Here is a 22,284-nt window from a genome sequence, read left to right as displayed (position 1 = left end):
ACAAAGGAGGGCTTAAACAAGCCTATACAAAAGGTAGATTGCCAAAACAATAAAAAAAAAAAAGCAATACATTAAGTAAACAGTCAGGTCTCTTTTTTCCTTCCAAACTCTGCCCCAATAGCGCCCATATTGAGAGAAGGACCTTCTTCAGAAGAAGATGGAGGAGATGAATGATGAAGATGGAGGAGATGAATGAAAAGAAGGAGGAGAAGAAGAGGGAAGAGATGAAAAGAAAGAAAAAGGAGCAAAAGAGGGAGAAGGAAAAGCACCAGGATGGATTTGGTGGTGGAAAGAAGAAGAAAGAGAGGCAAAAGGAGGTACCAGTGAACGAAGAGAGGAAGAAGTAGGGGCACTTGGTCCCTGCCTCAGTCCTGACTCCTAACACACTGGTGCCATGTTAGGTATGCTCATGAGAGAGCGGTTGGTACTGATGATGGGTGTTCTCGACTCAGTCACACCGAAAATTTGACGTGACGAGTCCCTGTTTCGGATTTTGGCTGAAAGGAAGGTGAGATAGATTTTGAGTCTTCGCCATCCCTGCCCTGACCGAGCCATTACGAGTTTTATTGGAACGAGGTGTTTAGGGGGGGGGGTATGGTTCCTTCATTACTCGTTGTTATGGTGAATGTATTATGATTTAGTGTATAACTAGTGGGTAAAGTAAACGCTAAAGGAGGCTGAGGATTTCAGATCTCAGAAGGATAAAAAGGGTCTCTGTATGAGAGCGATAGCCTCCTACTTGTCTTCTTATAGGAAGGGCAAAACGGAAGGTATTAAATTTGTCCAGGTTTCCAAAAGAATCTGTAAACAAAGATGTATCCGTTCCACTTCTCCACCTCATCAAACAAACCGTCGAATTTAAATAAGTCTCGTAAATAGAAGTCATTAAAAGCACGTTTTGGATAACCAAACAACGAGAACGCGTCAGGAGTAAAATCAAAAGAATGTCTCGTAGACCGGTACATTTCCTGGGCAGACGGAGAACCGCCAGCATTAGTGAAAGGCCGAATTAAGTGAGCCATAATAAAGGCTCGGTATTACCAAAACCCCCCTTTCCAACCAAGAGGTTGGACAGCAGGGTTTTGAGGGGCTATTGTGGGGCCCAAATAATTTATGGGTCAGGCCTATTTACTCGTAGGGAGTCCAAAGGCCCAAGCCGAGGAGGGCTATGGCCCAAGCTCGATAATATAAAATACAAGATAGCCTTGGGATACAGCCAAGGACAGTTCAGTCCTCGGCAGACCCAAAGTCCCACCGGAAAGAGGGGCAAAAGCGGTATAGAACTAAACTTGAAAGAAAACCTAAAATATTCAGGGAAAGCTGCTCTTACTTCCATTCAATACTCTGCACCTGACAGAGCTGTATTCTTCGGCTTTTACAACCACCCCCAATGACTTTGGGTATGGGCTGATGGGACAAGTATCAGTCTTGGAAAGGTTGACCCTATACGTGGACGAAGGACAATGAACGCAGGCTAGTATAAAAAGAAAAATAAGCAATCTAGAGAAGAGGCTGGGAAAAATGGCCAAAAACCGGAGCCTCCCAGCCCACCTTCAGGAGAAAGACTTCAGGGATGAAGAAAACTTAACCATGTATGAACACCACGAAAAACCCACCGTCTGGTGACCAAGGCCTAGCCTTTCAAACTCACGCTCTACAAATGATATTGTTTGGGCCATTTTACGTGCGAACCCAACACTATACGGTTCGTTACGAATCGTGTCCTTACAAATCTAATGATTGATTTTTGAAAAATTAAATTGATTTTTGGAAAAAGAAGAAAAGAAGAATATATTGAATCAAACAAGCATGACACGTATGCTTGTGTATTCCATAGATCAAATCGGATATCTAATTATTGGAATAATTGTTGGAGACTCAAATGATGGATATGCTGAAAACAAATGGAGGCTTAATAGAAATGAATGAGAATCTTTTGTGAGAAAATACCAATTATTTATTAATGAGCTTCTCTTTGAAATCAATAGACAGCTTCTTCGCCAGTGGAGTCAAAATGCACAATTAGAGTCACTGTAACTTGCAAAACATGTTAGCATTCAGTGTCATAATCACCAGGGAAAGAACAACTAACAAGTTCATTAATTAATTTATTTTTAAACACAGTTAAGATATTAAAAAAAAAAAAAAAAAAGATACGTTGGCCATATATATTTACAGAAGATATGTTACATACATTATCCCATCTTCACTCTTTTACCTTTTAATTAAAGGATTATGCCCATCTCTCCAACCTTGCTACTTATCTTCCACGCCATAACTCTCTCTCTCATCCAACAATCCCATTTCATGAACTATCATTATATACATGAGGCTGAGGGCACCCCCTTTTCACTTGTTTACTATACTTCATCTTCAATCAAACATGTAGTTTAATATATATGGGTCCACATGGCACACATCCAAGTCGGTGGAGTATGATATTATTGTTTTCATTTTCATTATGTTTATGCATTGGAGGACCCATTTTCACGCACTAGACAAAACCGAAATCGGTTCAAAATATTATTGTCTACCTTTTTTTTTTTTCAGTTTGGTTGTCTACTTTTTTTTGTTGTTGATAAGTTGTCTACTTTAATGTACATAAAATATTGTTGTTAATCATTGTATGGTAGGTTTCAATAAAATATAACAACTAAGATCCAGTGTATTTTAATGAGGTTATTTTGTGCAGGTCAGAATTCAACTAATTCTATTTATTAAAAAAAAAAAATCTAGGTTTGTAATCCTCCATTTTTTTTATTATTTTTTTTTGGGGGGAGAATGGATCCTCCAATTAAGTGAGAGGATGTGGACCAATTCAATATAAAGCTACTGCGTGGGATTATAAAAGAATTTTTCCATTTGCAAGGTTAAGATTATAGTTGCCGCTTTTATTAGATCAGGAATTGGCCCATGTATGAGTCTACTGCATCATGTATGGTCAAAAAAAGTGTATAAAAAAACATCTGGACTAGTATTGTAGAATATAATATCATGCTTTGACTCCTAAACTATTGATTTACGATTTGTAATAATACCATTAAAATTCTACTTGCAAAGAGGCCAAATCAAACTATGATGACAAGAAAGAACAAACAAAGTTTTACATCTCGCTACCTAGCCAAAGATTACAAAACACAATTCATACATCATTCTCTGAAAAAGAAGGATGAATAGCGCCAAATACTTAATGAGCCGTAACACCTTAATTACTTTATGATTTATGAATAGATAAAAGGTAACATAATCAATAAGGAAATAATTCATGAATCTGAGGTCATTAATTTGAATCGGCTAATCACTCCCCTCTTGATGAGAAATTATTAGGTTCACCAGAAAAACTGTTGATGTGGTTCTCCCAACCAATGAGATAAAACCATTTATGCAAATGTGTGAGTGAACTTCCTAATCAGTACAAGAAATAAAAAATAAAAATTACAAAGTGATGTTACATTTGCATAAATAAAAGTATTTTATTTGTTAGGAGGTTAAGGAGGATCAAATCTACAGTTCTCCTGATGGAACTAATAATTTCTCCCTCTTGAGGCCAAATTTATGAAATCAAAAGTTATCATCAATGTACAACTTTGAGTAAATGCAAGATCATATGGTTCATGTATTTGCTTTTATTTTTGATAAATAGATATTGAGGGTGGGGAGATGAGATTCAAACCACTAATATCAAGCAGCTGTAAATGAGTTATTACTATTGGACTCTCACTAAAACCTCACATGATTCATGCATCGATGAATTATAATTTAGATTCACAAAAATGTTTCCAACAAAAAAAGTGGAAAATACAAGGAAAATGTACTGGAAAGAAAAAAAAAAAAAAAGAGAGAGTATTAGATAAGAAGAGTATTATCCAACAACCAAAAAAAGAAGAATTCAGATTTTCAGACCCGAAAATAGTCAAAATACAAGGAAAATGTAATAAATCAGAAAAAGAAAAAAGAAAAAAAAGATGAGAGATAAGAAAAGTAGTAATGAGCACGTGAATAGCATGTGGCATTGATAGGACAGCGCTATAAATATGTGAAGAAAGAATCGCCAGCTTGCTTACAAGTCTCAGATAGCACCCCCCCCCAAAAAAAAAAAAACAAAAACCAAATCCAACGTTGTTACTAAATCGCCGCGGCAAAACCGAATCGTTTCACTTTTTGACAAGCCGCTTTTTTGGAATCTATCTCAGTTAATTTCCCCGATATCCCGCTCTCCGTGTTCCTCTCTCCGATATTTCGGTAAGTTTTCGGACATTTAATGCAAATAACCAAAACAAGTAAAACAATTAAAAAATAAAGATAAAAAATCACCGATTAGTACGCGCTTTCTTCCTTGCTCGTCTATTGTCTAATATAGTAGCTTGCGGAGACTCTCTTTCCCTCTATAATTTTTATTTGCATTTTATTTCTGTAGCGTAAGTATTGGTTTTGACGAGTAGAAGAGAGAAAGGAGGATTATTGTGTTTCAGTTTTCAGAGATTTTTTTTTTTTTTTGAGTTCGGTCGTCTTGGGATGGATGAACGGTGGAGATTTAAAGGGTTGAAGATCCGCATGGCAATGTTCATTGTAGTGCTATTACTGTTTATTCAGAATCTGAGTCTATGTTCGTCTCTGAACACCGAAGGTACATATATATATTTTTAGTATAAACCATTGAGTTCTGCATGTCCGTACAGTTCGGAAGCTGATAAGTTTTTCTTTAAAGAAACAGGAAAAGCTTTATGACATGGTGTATATATGTGTGTTTGGACGCAGGTTTGGCGTTGTTAAGGTTCAAGGAGAGCGTGGTGAGAGACCCTTTTGGGGCTTTATTGGATTGGAATGACAACGAGGTAGTTGTTGATCCGTGTTCTTGGTTCGGAGTCGAGTGTTCGGACGGAAATGTAGTCATCTTGTGAGTGAAACTCAAATCGTTTTTATGCAAAAATCTATTTTACTTGTTGAGTATAAATGTGTTTCTGCTTCTGGGCCTTTAGTTTTGGTCCAAAGAGCAAGGAAATAATGTTTTAAAACTAAAACCAAAAATTTATGCTAAATGAAATTTGACTCTCAACGTGTTTTAGCTAAAAGAGTTTGTTGCCCGTACTCGATTCATGGGGCTAAAGATGCATAGGAATTTCGTTCTTAGAAATCTTTTTTCATTGTTAATCGTTTCCATACATGCGATAATCATATATGGAATTATCTTAAGATGTTTAACTCGAAGTAATGTGATCTTGTAAACACAAATATGTCTCATACTCTCATTCTTTCAGTACCAACGAGTTTGTACTTAATCTGACTTCTTTTGCTTAAATAAAAGATACATATCTGGGGAATTTTGTTCCTTGAATCAAGTCAATTATAGGATCTTACTTAAGATCCAAATTTTAATTTGCAAGAATTGGAGCTTTCACAAAAGAAACAAAGACATTATTGCTTGACACCACGTTCTTACAAATAATTGAAGTGATATTAACGCTGTATGTGCCGGTCTTGATGGAACACTTATTTTGCGGCTCTTTTAATTGTTGGCTTTGTCCTTATTTTTATTGTTGTGCTTCTTATCCTACTGATTGAGCAATTCCTGCTTCTTGTAATATTTGAAAATTTTAATGTGCTCTAATTTGTAACCCTCAAGTCAAATTTGTCAATGTGCAGGAATTTGAAGGATCTTTGTCTTGGAGGAACCGTGGCACCTGAAATTGGGAAGCTAGCTTACATAAAATCTATGTAAGAATGTATTAGCCTGGAAACTCACATTGGTCTAAGTAATTATATTACTAATTACTTGTGCTTAATTTCTACAGCATTTTACGCAACAATTCTTTTTCTGGAAATATCCCAAAAGAGATCGGGGATTTGAAGAACCTGGAGGTTTTGGACTTGGGATACAATAACTTTAGTGGATCATTTCCATCTGATTTCAGCAATAATCTTTCCCTGATTACACTGTAATATGAACCTTTCACATTGTCATTTTCATCAGTCCCTTCTTTTAATGAGCTTCTACTAAGTCCATCTTGTGATTTTTTATGCAGTTTACTTGACAATAACGACTTCCTTGGTAACTTGTCTCCTGAACTCTACGAGCTTAAGACATTTTCTGAATTTCAGATCAATGATAACCAGCTAACTGGTACTCCTTTGAAGGCGTCTTATAATTGCAGATCTTTGACATGGTACGCAAGTTCATTTATCTAATCCTACTAGTAAATCTACAACAATAATACTTTAAATCTGCGATTTTGGAATAACAGGGGCAGGACTTGGGGTTGAGGTTCTATCAAGCTGCTAGTAATAACAATCTCCACGAAAAGTAGAAACAAGTTTGGCAATACTATCTTGATAAGGCGTTAAGAAATAATTTTTAGTGAAACTTGCCTTAGTACATAAGCCTCTGGTGAAAGAAAATTTTACACATTGTTGCTACCTTAGCACAGTTTAGTCATGTTAAATATGGATAAATATATCTGGAATTTTTGGATGGTGTGAATTACACGCACACAGCAACCTTGGTTGTACTAAGAAGATTGAGGATTTTTATTTTATGTTAATTTTTAAATACTGAATGACCCTGTAAATATCATTACCAAAACATGTAGGGTGATAACGGAGAATCTTGATTGTACTTGTACATGATTAGATTCAATAATATAATCTTTATGAATAATTGTTATTCTGGGAATTAAAGAATATTAAAGAAAGCTTTAGCCACAATGTTTTGATAGAAGGTCAGGAGTTTTCTTATATGAGCTTTATTGCGGATCATCACTCTTGGTTTACTGCAATGGTTCTGTTCTAATCCATAGTTCAAAGAAAGTTTTGGTCTCTGGCTTTGAAAATTTTTAACATTTGAAAGTTATTTATTATAACATTTTTATTAAATGAACTATCATATTATTGCTTATATAAACTCCGTGCTTACAACTTTTTGTGATGTTAGGAATGCTGCCAAATTTGGAAATGAAGCTTACCGAAGGCAGCTACTGCAGATGCATGCCTCAAATCCATCCCAAAGGAATGAATTCAAGGAGAGGCGTTCATTGTCACCATCACCTTCTCCCTCTTCCTTACTGCCCCATTATCTGTCTCCGTCATCATCACTATCACCGTTTTCACCATTTTTGGCACCATCAGGTTCACCATTGTTGTCATCACCATCATCAAATTCCCCATCTAAATCCATGTCTCCAGTATATTCCCCATCACAATCTCCCTCCAATATCTTTCTGACTCCTTCACCATCACCTATTCTAGCTCCAACTCCAGCTTCAACAATTTCAGAAAATCCACCTGTAGTATCTGTTCCAAACGAATCTCTCTGGAATCTAAATCCTTCACCTGTTTCAACTCCAAACCAGGAAATCAGCAAGAATTCCAAGAGAAAGCATCATCTAGTTCTAATTTGGGTTGGAATTGTAGGGAGTTGCTCATTCATTTTGATTTCAGCGATTAGCATTGTTTTCTTCAGAAGCAGTAAGGTTGTTACTGTGAAACCTTGGGCAACAGGGTTAAGTGGGCAGCTGCAGAAAGCATTTGTAACAGGTCATTCTTCTTCTCATGAGAACAAAGTTCTATGTTTTATACACTTCAGCAATGGGACAAATATACAAAAGCAAGACTAAATACTTAGCAAACATGCACACATCCACTATTTCACCGTAGGAGCATTCTCAGCTATAAATTGACTAGCATTGGGACAAGAGTCCAAGGAAACGCACTTATTGTTGTTTCCTATATGTAACTATTGACTAAAAGGTTATGATTATCTTCTTAAGTCAAACTTTTTATTTAACTCCTTGATTAAGAACAAAGAAAGTAGTTTTCAACCTAATTGCACGCATAGCAGATATACTAAACTTTATCTTATGATCCTTCTAATCTGATGCAATTATAAATTTTTCTATATTTCCAAACTACGGGTTCATACACTGATACTTGACAGTTTGAATTCAGGTGTACCAAAGCTCCATCGACCAGAACTTGAAGCAGCTTGTGAAGATTTCAGTAATATAATTGGTTCTTTCTCAGATGGAATTGTGTATAAGGGGACTCTTTCAAGTGGGGTGGAAATAGCTGTAACATCAAGTGCAGTGACATCTCCTGAAGGCTGGTCAAAAAGGTTGGAAGCCCAGTTCAGGAAGAAGGTATAGAAGAATCAAATTTTACCAAACATTAGGCATTCGATCTGAATAGTTTCTAAAGGCCACTTATATTTATTTTTCAGATAGAAATATTATCAAAAGTGAACCACAAAAATTTCGTGAACCTCATCGGGTTTTGTGAAGAAGAGAAGCCATTTACAAGAATGATGGTGTTTGAGTATGCTCCAAATGGAACACTATTTGAGCATTTACACAGTGAGTACCTTAACTCTTCCCTCCATATCCAAGGAAAAAGCAAATTATTGAAAATATCAATTCATACATTTAACATTTTCCTAATTGATTGACTGGCTAAACGTAGAGCTTCACTTGTTCTCTCCATTGCATTAGGAGCATGAACTCATGCTACATGCAAGCTGCAATAATGCATCTATAGATAAACCACAAATGCATGTGAGGGAAATGGTTTAAGAGGCCAAATACAATACATTTTATTGTGGCAAAAGCATGGATCATAGAATATAATTTGTTATGATACATAAAGACAAATGTTGGAGTAATTAAAGCCGGAAGAACCATTTTATGGTTTTGACCATATTAAATTTTGATGTATTGCAGTAAAAGAAGCAGAGCACTTGGACTGGGCAATGAGACTACGAATAGCTATGGGCATGGCATACTGTCTGGAGTATATGCACCAGTTGACTCCACCTATAACACACAAAACCCTGGAATCCTCTTCTATATACTTGACTGAAGACTATGCTGCCAAAATATCAGATTTCAGTTTTTGGAATGATACATCTATAGCAAAGAAGGAAGCAACTGTCATGGACCTTTTGGAAATCCCATCAGTGGAACCAGAAAGAAATGTTTACAGCTTCGGGGCAATTTTGTTTGAAATGATAACAGGAAGGATTCCAGACTCCGTAGATAATGGCTGTCTTGGAGACTGGGCAGCAGAGTATCTAAAAGGAGAAAAACCTTTAAGAGAAATGGTGGATCCAACTCTAAAATCTTTTCGAGTGGATGAGCTTGAGAAATTGTCTGAAGTGATAAAAGATTGTTTACAACCTAATCCAAAGCAAAGAACAACAATGAAAGAGATCACAGCTAAGTTGAAAGAGATCACAGCAATGGAGCCTGATGAAGCAACACCAAAATTATCTCCACTTTGGTGGGCAGAGATTGAAATAATGTCCACAGATTCAAGTTGAGAGCTGAAATTGAGGCTTGAGTCTAAATATTTAAAATTTTTTATCTAATCTTGTTCCCTGATTTTTTTGGGTTTTGGTTGCGCTGGCTTGCAACGTAGATAATGCTTGTGTCTGATGTAAGGCAGAGGAAGATGTTTGTACATGATTTATTGTAAAATTTCACTATAAGAAAATTATAGAATTAACTTCAAAATCAATAAATGTTGATATTTTCCAGAATTAGCCAGTTGAAATTTATGGTTGGCTATCTCACTATAGTTAATGACCGGTTTTATATTCAACCCTGCAACAACACACACTTCTCCCATACTTTTTCCATAAATTCTAGAAGCCAAGAGGCATTGGTAGTTCCAAAATTGCCCTGAAATTAGATTAGGGACAATCTATTCCATTGCAGATGTTGTGTAGGAGAAAACTCAAAGACACATATATTGACAGACTTTGTATTGTATCTCCTCTCGCTAGATGAGCTAAAAAAAAAAAAAAAAACAAGTTTTTGGGTTAGGTTATTTTCGTTGGGTATATACGTGTGTGGGAATTCCACAAAGAAGTTAAGGATTTTTTTTTTTTTTTTGGGAAATTAAACAACAAGAAAGAAGATAAGGAATTAATATAATATAATTGATCCAAAATCCGTAGACTCAAACTTTTGGGTTAAATTATATCCCTATATGTCATATTAAAAGACCTCATTTGAAGTGTCCCTTTCGCAATTGGAGCGAGGCAGGTGGGGCATTAACATGTGGAAACCATAAATGACATATGAGAGAGCCCATGGATGGAGCATGGTAAAGAGAAAAATGGGAGCTAGTAGAACTTGTTTGTGGCTTAGAAAGAGAAGGGGAGGTCTCAAATCCACATAGAGGCAATTAATCATAAGCAAAAAAGAGGTTATTGAATATACACACTAAGTGGAAGTCCCACATGAACAAAAAGTAAAGAAGTTGAAGAATTAATATAATATAATCGGGTCCAAATCCATAGGCTTAAATGTTTGGGTTAAATGATGTTCATATATGTTATATTAAGGCATCATTTGTAGTCTTCCCATGACATGAAAAAACAATCACTTATATTTGAAAGAAAAAGAAAAAAAAATTATGACAAATAAGACACAGATGTTTCTATAATCTTGTTTATGTACAAGAATTGTAATGTGAAATTCCTACTTCCATCAAGAGACAATTTGGGATGCATATAGTGTAATTGAATTACAAAAAACTTCCACTAGCATTAAACCTCCAATGCTCATCCCATGCCCTATTTGATAATATGGACATCTTTTAGAATCATTTTTACATGATCAAATTTCACCAGAGTGGTCTATGTGGCCTCTTGCAGAATCCCCATAATGGATTCCTTGTTCTTCTCTTTCCTTATTATCAGTTCCAAAATTCTATATATACATACCACTCCCTTGCTCATTTTTCCTCATGACAAATTCCATATCATTGCAATGGTCAGTTTGCAGCTGGATGCTCATCAAGAGCATGATTTCCAGGGAATAATTGGGATATATGGAAAGTTACCATGATTTTTACCCCACAGCTGACAAAGTCAGCCACATACTGACTTCATTTGGAACATAAGGTGTCTTGCTTAAGTTTTCGATTAACAGCTCAATCCTGTGCTCGATTATACAAATCAAGTGTTTCCTTGTGGTCAGGGTCCAAGCAGAGTGCTGCCTGACAATCTTGGAGAGCAGAGGTGATGTTCCCCATTGACTCGTAAAATGCTGCTCGAAGATGAAGCATTTGTAAGTCAGGCTTGAAAGAGATGGCCTTTGTAAGCTCTTCTACGGCTTCAGTTTCTTTTTGGTCATCCATCAGAACTGGTGATATGTGATTCTGTATGTTAGTATATAAGTTTTGATTTTCCAGGTGATGAAAATGTTTACACACCCCATTCAGAGCAATCAAAAAAAGAATAAAATTCTTAAGTGAAAGCTATGAGACTAGATTGATGATAAATGAGACTCTTCCTCAAAAGCTTACTTTACCCAAATGCACTTTGCAGAGATTGCAGGAATTTTTATTCTTATTTTTTTTAAGTCTTGCTACCACCTCACTAAAGGTCCCTTCCTACTCTTATTTCATTTTGAATTCAGTTTGTTATTTGTTTTCTTTCTTTCGTTCTTTTTCTTCCTATCAGATTCGAAGTAAAGTAAATATGACTGCTTCATATTATGTCCTGAAATTAAACAGAAGGATGTGATCCCCCTTCTTGAAGAAAGACAGCTAGGCTACTGAATAGCTTCCATGACATATGGTACACACTAGTACTCAAGAGTCGAGATACAAAAATATAAAGATTTCAACTTCCTTCCGTTGGAAAAATTATTTTAGAAACTTTTGAAGTAACTATGGAAGCAAATAGTCAGAACTAAGAAGTGCTCATAGTAATATGTACAGCTTTGTTTGTGACAGTGAAGCAGAATCCAGGAGTAGTAGAAGCCTGAATACCTCAAACTAGTTAACTTTAGATGATTAGAGCTATTACAAAGTTCAAAAATTATCACCTATATTTATTGCTAGTCTTTTATTCAACAAAGTTGCACATAGTGGTTGATGGAAAAAATACAAAATAAGGTTCAATGCATCTAGTAGCTTAGCTCTAAGATTTTTTTTTTTTGGGGGGGGGGGGGGGGGAGGGGAAGGGTTGGGGGATAAGTCACCTTCTTTCAATTGACCAAGTTGCTGACAGTGATATTATCACAAAAATTTGAAGATTTATGACCAAGAAATTATGGACCGTCAAAACAATACTCAGTTCCTCCAGTTAAAGTCAAAAAGTAGTATCTCTTGTTTCATTGCCGATATTCATAGCTTAATTGACTAATATTTTGGAGATAACCAACTGCCTAAAGATTGAACATAAAATCAAAGCTTGTGCTTTTTGATCCCTCCAGGTCCAATAAGTAAAGGACTGAATTTTTTTTTTTTAATTGCTGATATATAATGATATTGAGACTAATTATTTAGGAGGCACCAAATCAAAACACCAAAGGGCTTAAATTTCATACCTAGTGTAAATCAGTTTTATATTAAGAGTATAATGCATTGAGTAAGTGATCTAATGGAAGAAATAGATTTTGTCATTGGCAACGACTCCTGAACAAAATTAAATTGCAGAGACTGAAAATTAACAAAGGGTAAAAATTAATTACCTGCTGCCCTGTATCTGTATGGATATGTCCTCAGTGGATCCAATTGCGTTGCTGTATCAAGATCAAATTTTGCCATTTCTTGGTCACAATATTCTGACCGTTTCTCATATGCTGATGCATTATTTTGTGCTTTCTCTATTAGCTTGGTCATCTCATCATATGCAGCTTGCTGTTGATTTTTTTGATGATAAACACGTGCCAACCCTTGATGGGCTCTTGTATGCTTGATGTCAAGGGCATTCATGTAGCAATCTGCTGCCAGATCCAGCTTACCACAATCCACATAAATACTCCCTAAATTATTTAAAGCCTGCAAAATATCCAAATACATGATCAAAAGAGTTACATTCAGGCACACATGGAGAAAATGGTAAGGATCACAATACAGATAATACTCACTTGCCCCTTCCGAAGACCATCTGAAGGACATTTAAGAGCTTCCTTCAGAATTTGGACTACATAACTTGAAGATTCAGGATCCAGACTTTTATCTGCCAATATGAATGCTTTAAGGAAAAAAGCTTCAAATGACCTCTGAAGTAAAATGGACTTCTCTGCCCTAGAGAGAGCTTCTTCACGGTGACCAGTGTCATACAAAATCCATCCTTCATATACTAGAATTTCATGCTCAGAGATAGAATGATTTCTAGCCAATCGCAAACTGCGCATTGCAGCCTTTTGACAATTTAGCCTATTAGATCAATGAATATTAGAATTATTCATGGGAATCAATATAGTTAGTTTAGAGCTGATAACAGCCACACAGAAGCATTTATTGTTTTACACACAGAAGAAATATTCCTCTATGTTCTAGATATTGTATAAAAATATAAAACATTAAGAATTTATCAAATATGTGGGAATAGAAGTAATGAAAACAAGCTGATAATTTGAATCCCCAATCATAGGAAAATGAGAATGCACATGCAGCAATCTATATAATTTGTTATGAGGTTATGATTCCATGTGCTGCTGACAGATAAGAATTTATTCTTTGTGCAAAAAGAATGTGATTTCTACCCATAAATTTAAAGTGGAATTTGTAATAATCCAGTCAAAATTATATATTTGAAAAGAACGTCATGGTGATTTACTACTTACAATTGAAGAAGAATAAGATAGACAACTCTAAATCAAATTACAAAAAACTAACCGCAAAAGAAGCAGAGATTGCCGAAACCGGAGGAGACTCTTTCCAGGGTCATTTGCCAGCATCTGATGTATGATAGCCAGAGAGCCAACATCATCTATACAAGACCATCGCTGATAGAGTTGCATCCAGCAATCAGCTTGATTCCATTGCTGAACCCGATGGCTGAGGAGCCCAATCAAGTAATCCCCAGTGACCTTCCCATGAAACATCATGTAATTGGGTTCTAAAGTTAAAAGTACTCGAATATCTCTAAGAGCACTTTCATAATCCTCAACTACAAGGAAGAACCAAGCCCGCAATTCAAGGCAATCAGGTGAAAGCTTAAACCCTATAATTTTGTCAATCTCCAAAATGGCTTCCCTAATCTGCTTCTCCTCCACCTTTGCTACAGCTCTGTATTTATATGGAAACAAAAGAGTAGGATCCAATTCAGTTGCAGTTTTCAAGTCCAAGATCTTTTCCCTCCCAACGTTATAAAAAGACCGCTCCTGGTACATCCACCCAACTGGTTTATTTTCAGAGATGAGAGAGCTCATCATCTTGTAGGCCGAATACTGTTGTCCTTGCTTGTGTTTTGCTCTTGCTACACCAGCCGTAGAATAAACATGACCTGCTATAGCAGCTGCCTCAAAACAACGCTGAGCATCCTTATACTCTTTTCTCTCAAGCAATACACAACCTAATTGATGTGATACAAGCGCCTTCTGCCACCTCTCTGTTGCACATTCTTTCAATCTCTCCAGTAATATCACTGTTATATTAGATACCATGCTTTCCTCCATTGCAACCTGGCTTAGGAAATAATACAGCAAGAACGAAGCATGCCCGACCCTGGCCAATCTCTCCCTAGCCTCAGAGCCACAAAAAAATTTCATCACCTTCCAATTATAAAGTGAACTCGGGAGCTCTCTTAGCATTACCTGCAAGCAAGATGCCACAACAAGATTCGCTGTCTCTTCCAAACCAAACTCAATAAGAACCAATGCATCCTCCAAATTACCAACCAGTGAAGCTAAATGGGCATCACAAGCAGACTTCATCTCCTCGCAACAGAACCTATTTGCAAAAGAAAGTAGCTCCAAAACAATCTCAGGACTGAAAAAGTCCAACCTTCTAGTTCTACTATACACTTCCGCAGCTCTCATTCCCTTTACAGATATCCCAATTTGTGAGAAATCAATTCTATCCATTTTTGACTCCAAGAAACTACCAAATAGCATAACATTAAGTACTCTTGACAATGCTGCAATTCTATACCGGACACATTTAATTTCCTCATTACCAATACAAAATGAAACATCACTATTCTCATTCAAACCCAAACACTCATTCCCTATAAATATTGACGTATCAATAACCTCAGAGTGGTCCTTCAGACATTGGCAGTTATCATGAATTGAATTAAAAGCATACCCAGATACTAAAGCAGCCTTAGGACAATCAAGAATGTGACCACTACAATCCATAGCTGATACACCCACAAGCTCATCCTCCCTCCTCTCAATCCTCAACCATGCTGAAAGCACAACCTTTGAGTGCACATCACCAGCGTTTTGACGCGCAGCACGGAGACACTGCCGGAGCAGCTTGGGATCACCAAGGCTGCGCAACAGTGAGTACTGCTTAATGCATAGCATTGACTTATCATTGGATTGGGCAGAGCAAGTTTGAAGGCGGCGATAAAGGTCAGCTAAAGTCCCTACAAAGTCAACGGGTTTGAGGTGGGGGTCTATGAAGGGTTGAAGAAGGTCAGTTGTAGGGAGTCCATAAGGAAGATGAGTTGACTCAGATACTGAGACCCAGTTGGAAGGTTTGGACTTTGAAAAGGATTTGATTTTATGGTTGATAAATTTTCCTCTGCTACTTTTACCACCAGTGGTAGTGTCTGAGGGACTAAGAGCATGAACTTGGGTGCTCTTGAATCTCTCTACTAGCTTAAGACCATGCATTTCTTATCGAAGATATATGATATATCTATATAACAGTCTATAACTCAGAAAATGAGATTCACTTGATTATCCAAAAAAATAAGCAAAGATTCAAGCAGCCTTCCCCTTCATATAGAATAATTATTGTCAAGTTTGATATATACCCAAATGAAAATAAAACTAAAAGACTAGTCAGGATGTGAATGAAAAGTTGTTGTTTACCTCTGGCCTGCAAGTTGAAACCACCGGCAAAAGAGAGAGGTGGTGTGGTGATGCAGGCTATGTGTTTAGTTTCTTGAGAAAAGAATGAAAAAAATTATTAGTGTCTTTCACTGTGCGCTCTCTCTACAGGCCTAAAACTGATGCTAGTTTTAGGCCTATAGACGTCTCATTTCTGTTCTTTCTTTCTTCCTTTGTTTATTTATTCATTTTTTTTTTGTTGATGGGACACTTTGTTTCATGCAGTGGATTCTTAAGCAATCTCTCTGTCTCTGTCTGTCTCTCGTCGAGTGTGCGTGTGGGATATAGAGATGAAAAAAATTATATATTAATAATTTTTTAACCACTGCCCTTTTTGGTTACCGGAAACTTACATAGTTGATTAGGTGGCCCACTCCAAAGAACAACGAGGAAGATGGAGTTCAGTACACACTAACCACTCCCATTTCGCCACGTGGCATAAAGAAGGAAAGGAAAGGACCCACTTAAAAGTAATAAGTTGGTCAACCGATGGTTTTAATTTCCCTCTAAATTAAGCTACAATCCATCCTTTATTAGCTTAACTTTTAATTAATTATTTAACAGCCAAAAGAAAATGGATTAAAGTGGAACTGCATGTAAAGCAAAGGTAAAGGTGGAGCAGGTAGCATTTTATAATTATCCATCCATTGAATAAGTTCATGGGTCTCATCAACAACACCAAACGCATAAATGTATACATTCTAGGAAGCCTTTATCTAATTTCTAACTCCCTTCTTAAGTTTTCTTTCTTTCTCCCAACTTCTCCTCTTCTTTTGTTTTTATTATTTTTTTATTTTTTATTTATCCTATAAGTGAAGGGAAGGATGCAATCGAAATTTCATCTTTGGGGTGAAAGTATGAAATTTCATCTTTGGGGTGAAAGTATGTACAAACAATTTGCATCTCTTAAGAATAAAATATATAATAAGATTTAAAACTAAATTAATATATGATCATTGAAACTAGTATTTAGGCAGCATCAATGTAATATAAACAAATGAAAGACACAAAATAATCGTTTCTTAATGTATTTTAACTCAATCATCTATTAAAAAATAAAACAGAGCTAAATTTTCTTTAACTCATTACAATCATTTATGATTGATTCTTTACTAGATTGTGCAGCAATTGCTTTATTAATGTACAAAATCAAAGAGTCTGTTAGAAAGGTATTTTTAATTTTGTTGCAAATCATGATAGTTAAGATATCTACAATTGCCATTGCACCAACACTTGACCTCTACTTTTCTTTTTCTTTCTTTTTATTATTATTATTATTTTTTTAATTTGCCAACTTCAAATTTGGAGGAAAGGGCAATAGAATTTTGTCCCAAGTTTAAAATATTATATTTTTATTTTTTATTTTTTATCAAGCCCCCATGAAATTGAATCCATGTCCTCCCAAATGGGGAGAGCACAAAAGTATCACTTAAGCCAAGGGTTTGGTGGTCTTCACCTCTTCTGTCTCCCTCTATTCCAAACATATCATAAAGAAAGTAATTTAAATATTTTGATAGGGAAAATAGAGTACATGCCACCATTCTCATTAGCTCTCTCATTAAAAATGCCATTTTGACACACCAAAAACCCACTTTATCATTTTAGCACATCATTTTACAACATACAATTTATCAGATGTTCTATTTTTTAATTCTATACATTAAAATAATATTTACTACACATTAAAATAATATATTTACTTAAAACCCAGCAATATACAATCACAAAGCCTAGTGGTAGTTGCCATCAACCAAGAACCAACAACCACCGCTACAACCACCGCCACAACAACAACCACCGTTACAACCACCGCCACAAACTACAACCACAATCACCGGATCCTCCAACAAATTCCAAATCCAAAAACCATAACAAATGAAAAAAAAAAAAAAAACCCTCAAAATCTTCAACAAAACCCCACCATACACAGCACAGCCAGCCACCACCATACCCAAGCACAGCCCATAATCACAATTACATGGAATCCACAACCGAAGGAAAAAAGAAAAAAAAAAAAAGAAGAAGAGGAAGATCAGAATAGATCACTCCACGGAGACGGCCTCAGCAGTGAGGCTGAACTCTAGTGTGAGGCCGAACTCCACAACGGCGGGCTGTGAGAGTGACAGGGAGGCCAAAAAAAAAAAGACAGAGAAGGAGAGTGATAGGGAAAAAAAAAAAAAAAAAAGAGATAGAGAAGGCATAGAGAGAAAGTGACAGAAAAGAGAAAAGGGGGAAAAAAAAAAGAAAGAAAAAGGGAGGGTGGGGGTTTTGGAGAGAGAAAGAAGAAGAAAAAAAAAGGAAGAGAGGTGAAATTGAGAAGATGAAGTGAGGCGGAGAAAGAAAGAAGAAAAAAAGAAAGAGAGAGAAGAAAGAGTCATAAATGAAAAGAGAGAGAGAGAAAAAAAAAACGAATTAAATAAGCCAAACAGTGTTTGGCATTGATGTCTGTACCGTCTTATATTTGAGACGGTATTGTAGATATGTGTCAAATTTTTTGAGATTTAGAACAGCTGATGAGGGTTCGTTTTTGTGTTTGGTGTGTCAAATGTGTCAAATATTTAGCATTTGACACATTTGAGAGAGCTGATGAGAATGCTCAATAGTGAACCATGTGCTCTTCCAAATCTCTTCAAATGTGTAATACCAAAATATTGGACTCCATTCTGTGCATCTTTGAAATAGATTGAATATTTGCTATTATAATGACTCTCGATTTATTTTTTTTCTTAGATACAAGGCATTTAATTGTAAGCCCCAAACCCATACTAAAAGGTAAGCAAAGTCTCTTTATCTATTTTACCTTCTCAAATCCTACAGTAGTGGAGCTATTTTAGCTTTTAACACAATAAAATTATATAAACACTATAATAAAATAATATTTCATTCAACCACCAACACACAGCCACAACCACCGTCAAACCCATAAAAATCACTGTACAACCACAACCCCGCCGTGCCCATCAAAACCAGTGAAGAAGAACAAAACAAAAACCCAGAAAAATCAACACAGATAAATCGAAACCCATGCCCGATACTCTATCCGATTCGATACTGGCCGACGAGACTTGCGTCGAGGGGCACGGTTTCACGATCTTCACCAACGTATCAAACCTTAACTAATACTGACCACCTGATTTTGCCACCAATAGTGTGGCTTTGTCCTTCTTGATCGAAAAAGAATGAGTGCAAAGCGAAATGGAATGCTTTGATTTGAGGCCGGTTAAGAAGTGAGAGAGGAAAAGTGGGGAGAGAAGGGTCTGTGGTGGCTGGGCTTGTGCAGATCGACGATAGGTCTGTGGTGGAAGAAAGAAGAGATGGAGAGGTAGTGAGGAGAGAGACACAGGAGAATGAAATGCAGAAAGAATAAAAAATAAAAAGGTAATGTGAACGCAAAATTAATTTTTTTTTTTTTTTTTTTTTAGCTCTCAGCTACAGTACACAGCTATAGATAGTTGTGTACTATAGCAATGAAGGTAAAAAAAATACCTTTAGCTCCACTACTGTAGGTTGATTTTTGTGTTTTGGTGGAGCTAAATAGCTATATAACTATTTAGCTCCACTGTTGCAAGTGTTCTTAGGATAATGCACTAGTTTTTTTTTTTTTTTTGGTTTGAATTTTGGAATGCCAGTTAAATGTCTACATTAGTTTAAATTCTATAAGAATTTCTTATAAAAGCCCCTATTTATACACTCTAATAAAATCTGGCCATGTCATTTAAAAAGAAATTGTAAAATAAGTTTCACGTATAGCTATGATGTTAATAAAAATCTATTAATATAATTATTAAATTCTATATTTATAAAAAAGTATATATAGTTGTAGTATATACATACATACATACATATATATATATATATATACATATATATATATATATATATATATATATATATATTGGTTGATACCTTTGAAGAATTGATTGGTAGTTGACCTTTAGAGCATTCACATTAGTGGTCTTAAAATATTTAGTTTTTAATAACTCAAAAAGTTATTTTATCTATTTTAACACCATATTTTACAATACACCCAACATCAATAATTATATATTCTTTTTACTACTTCATTTAAATATTTTCTTTATTCTTACTTTATTCTTTGTCTCTTTATCTCTCTTCCTTTTTGTCTCTTTACCACCCACAACTACCAAGTTCCCCTCTCCCCCCCACCACTTTGGAGCTATAGTGAGCTTGTTAAGAGCACTAACAATGGTTGTGCTAGAATTGCTAAAATGCAGTTTTAGCACTACAAATACTAAAAAGCAAGCTACAATGATGGTGGAATATTTAAATTTTTTTGCAAATGGTGAATAGTGAACTGCTATCTTTAGAGCAACCACATCAGATCATGTATAGTCTTCTAAAATACAAAAAATGTACTCATTTTACACATTTTACCTAAAAAATACTCCACATCAGTGCTTCTAAAAGTGTGCATATTTGCACATTTGCTACAGTAACCATGCATATATGCACAGCTACTGTAGATCATATATCTAATATTTTAGATTTTTTTTCTCTCTCCTTCACTTAACTCTCTCAGCTTCTCACTCTCACCTCTCTCTTGTTTTATCTCTCCCTTAGTCTCATTGATCTCACCTCAATCCACTGATCAATCCACCAATCTCACCTCAGTCCACCAATCATTCACAGGAAAATAAGCTCCGATCACGTCGAATCCTTTAAGAGTAGATGGGGTGAGTGGGAGGGACTCAAAAGCGAGGATGGAGCGCATGGAAGCGACCGTCGCGAGGAGGTGGTGGTGCTGTGATGCGTCGATCTCGCTCCGATTTGTTTTGTTTTTTTGTTTGTTTGTTTGTTTGTTTGTTTTTGTTTTTGTTTTTTTTGTTTTGGGTTGATTGTGGGTGTGGGTTGGTGGGTTTTGATCTTGATTGGCTTGTTTTTTTTTGGTTCATTAGTGGGTTTTAATGATCTTGTCGTCGATTGGGTGGGTGATGATTTGGCTTGATTGGGTTTCGGGTTGGGTGGGTGATGAATGGGTTTGGGATTGAATGGGTTTCAGATTGAGTGGGTTGGTTTTCCTTGATGATGGTGGGTGGTGATGGTGGCTGGGTGTGGAGTGATCATTGGTAGTAATGAACTGTGGGTTTGTAAGAGAGAGGGGCAGTGAGGGAGGGAATAATAAAAAATTGTAAAAGAATGAATATTTTATTGAATAAATGTGTATAATAAATAAACTGATGTGGGTGTTTTGTAAAAGTGGATGTATAAAATAGAAAAAGTAGGTTTTTTCTTGTAAAATAAACAGAAAATTTGCAAAAACTGATATGGTTGCTCTTACAAGCTCACAGTAGCTCCAAAGGGGAAAAAAACTATTATTTATTTGGACAAAGAATAAAGTAAGAATAAAAAAAAAAATTAAAATGAAGTAGTAAAAAAAATAGAACCATTGATGTCGGGTGTATAAAGTGTGGTGTTAAAATAGATAAAGTAACTTTTTAAGTTGTTAAAAACTAAAATTTTTAGGACTACCAATGCGGATGTAGAGCACTAGTATTAAGGGGTGTAAATACTCCCAGTTGCTATTTTACAACCTAAGACACCTAAAACCCACTTCATTCGGGTTTGTATACTTAAAAAGATTGGCAACCTTATTATAGTTAAGGTTGCATATATGCAATCTTACTGTTTATAGGTTGTAAAAAAAGAAAAAAAAAATCTTGGGTTTGTGTGTAAAGAGAAAAAGAGAGTGAGAGGAAAGAGAGAGAGAGAGAGAGAAGAGTACTTTTTATTTAGGTAGTTTATATTATTTTATTGAGTTGTATGTGAAAATAAGATTTGAGATGTTCGGTGAGTTATGAAATAAGTGGGTAAAATAGATAAAGTGGTGTTTGAAGATGCAATATATATATATATATATATATATATATATATGTAGGGACCAGATTTGGATCCCTAACCCAAAAGATGGATGAACTTAGGCTCAAAAAGTCCAAAACAATGAATTTATAGAGAGTGGATTGGAAAACTGGGCTAAAATGAAGTTGACAACTAATAAAGTAGATTCAAATGATAAGAACAGGTAGCTAGATTGATTTAAACAAGAGAAAATTGTCCTCGGCACAATTCAAGGAGATTAGTTCTTATATAATTCTCACAAATTTGGTTACAAATTTGATTCCTGATTGCTATAGTGTTTCACTCTTGATTTCGATCCTCTTCTCCTACTGCTTCCTTCCTCTTTTATACTCTCTTCTTCTCTCATCTTTACCCTCCACGTGCAGGCCAGATGGTTAGTGCTGATACTTGTCCCATCAACACCTACCATAAGTCTTCATGTAATAGCTGTAAGGCTGAAAACCCCTATTCAGGTTGAAAACCACTGTTCAGGTATCACCTCCACATTAATGCGGTCAGAGAGTTAACTGCAGAGCATTTAATATAGTGGTAGCAGTTTTCTCCTTAGATATTTTAGGACTTCCCCCTGTCCTATGTTTCTGCAATGCCCATCCATATCAACAGAACTTCCTAG

The 22,284-nt window shown here is 35.8% G+C and overlaps 2 protein-coding genes across 3 annotated transcripts; one reads left to right on the top strand and one right to left on the bottom strand.

Annotated features, from left to right (window-relative positions):
- The first annotated feature begins 4,095 nt into the window (after positions 1 to 4,095).
- LOC115989939 (inactive receptor-like serine/threonine-protein kinase At2g40270) lies at positions 4,096 to 9,526 on the top strand. The gene is made up of 10 exons (XM_031113807.1): positions 4,096 to 4,242; positions 4,418 to 4,627; positions 4,759 to 4,897; positions 5,644 to 5,715; positions 5,793 to 5,936; positions 6,024 to 6,164; positions 6,929 to 7,530; positions 7,942 to 8,132; positions 8,213 to 8,345; positions 8,709 to 9,526. Exons 2-10 carry the CDS (start codon positions 4,516 to 4,518, stop codon positions 9,305 to 9,307), a joined length of 2,133 nt encoding a protein of 710 aa, XP_030969667.1. The 5' UTR covers positions 4,096 to 4,242; positions 4,418 to 4,515; the 3' UTR covers positions 9,308 to 9,526.
- Positions 9,527 to 10,326: 800 nt separating this feature from the next.
- Positions 10,327 to 16,052, bottom strand: LOC115989926 (ethylene-overproduction protein 1-like). Of its 2 annotated transcripts, XM_031113798.1 has the most exons (5): positions 15,777 to 16,051; positions 13,627 to 15,680; positions 12,873 to 13,164; positions 12,474 to 12,783; positions 10,327 to 11,138 (listed from the first exon to the last, which is right to left on the bottom strand). In XM_031113798.1, exons 2-5 carry the CDS (start codon positions 15,573 to 15,575, stop codon positions 10,927 to 10,929), a joined length of 2,763 nt encoding a protein of 920 aa, XP_030969658.1. In that variant the 5' UTR covers positions 15,576 to 15,680; positions 15,777 to 16,051; the 3' UTR covers positions 10,327 to 10,926. The 2 variants fall into 2 exon arrangements, with proteins under 2 accessions (XP_030969658.1, XP_030969664.1); XM_031113804.1 differs by having other exon boundaries at positions 11,045 to 11,154; positions 13,627 to 16,052.
- Between the last annotated feature and the right edge of the window lie 6,232 nt (positions 16,053 to 22,284).

Source organism: Quercus lobata, chromosome 1 (assembly GCF_001633185.2).
Source record: "Quercus lobata isolate SW786 chromosome 1, ValleyOak3.0 Primary Assembly, whole genome shotgun sequence".
NCBI classification, from domain to species: domain Eukaryota; kingdom Viridiplantae; phylum Streptophyta; class Magnoliopsida; order Fagales; family Fagaceae; genus Quercus; species Quercus lobata.
The sequence above is the reverse complement of the archived record's forward strand: the minus strand, read 5'-3'. Positions and strand labels throughout refer to the sequence as shown.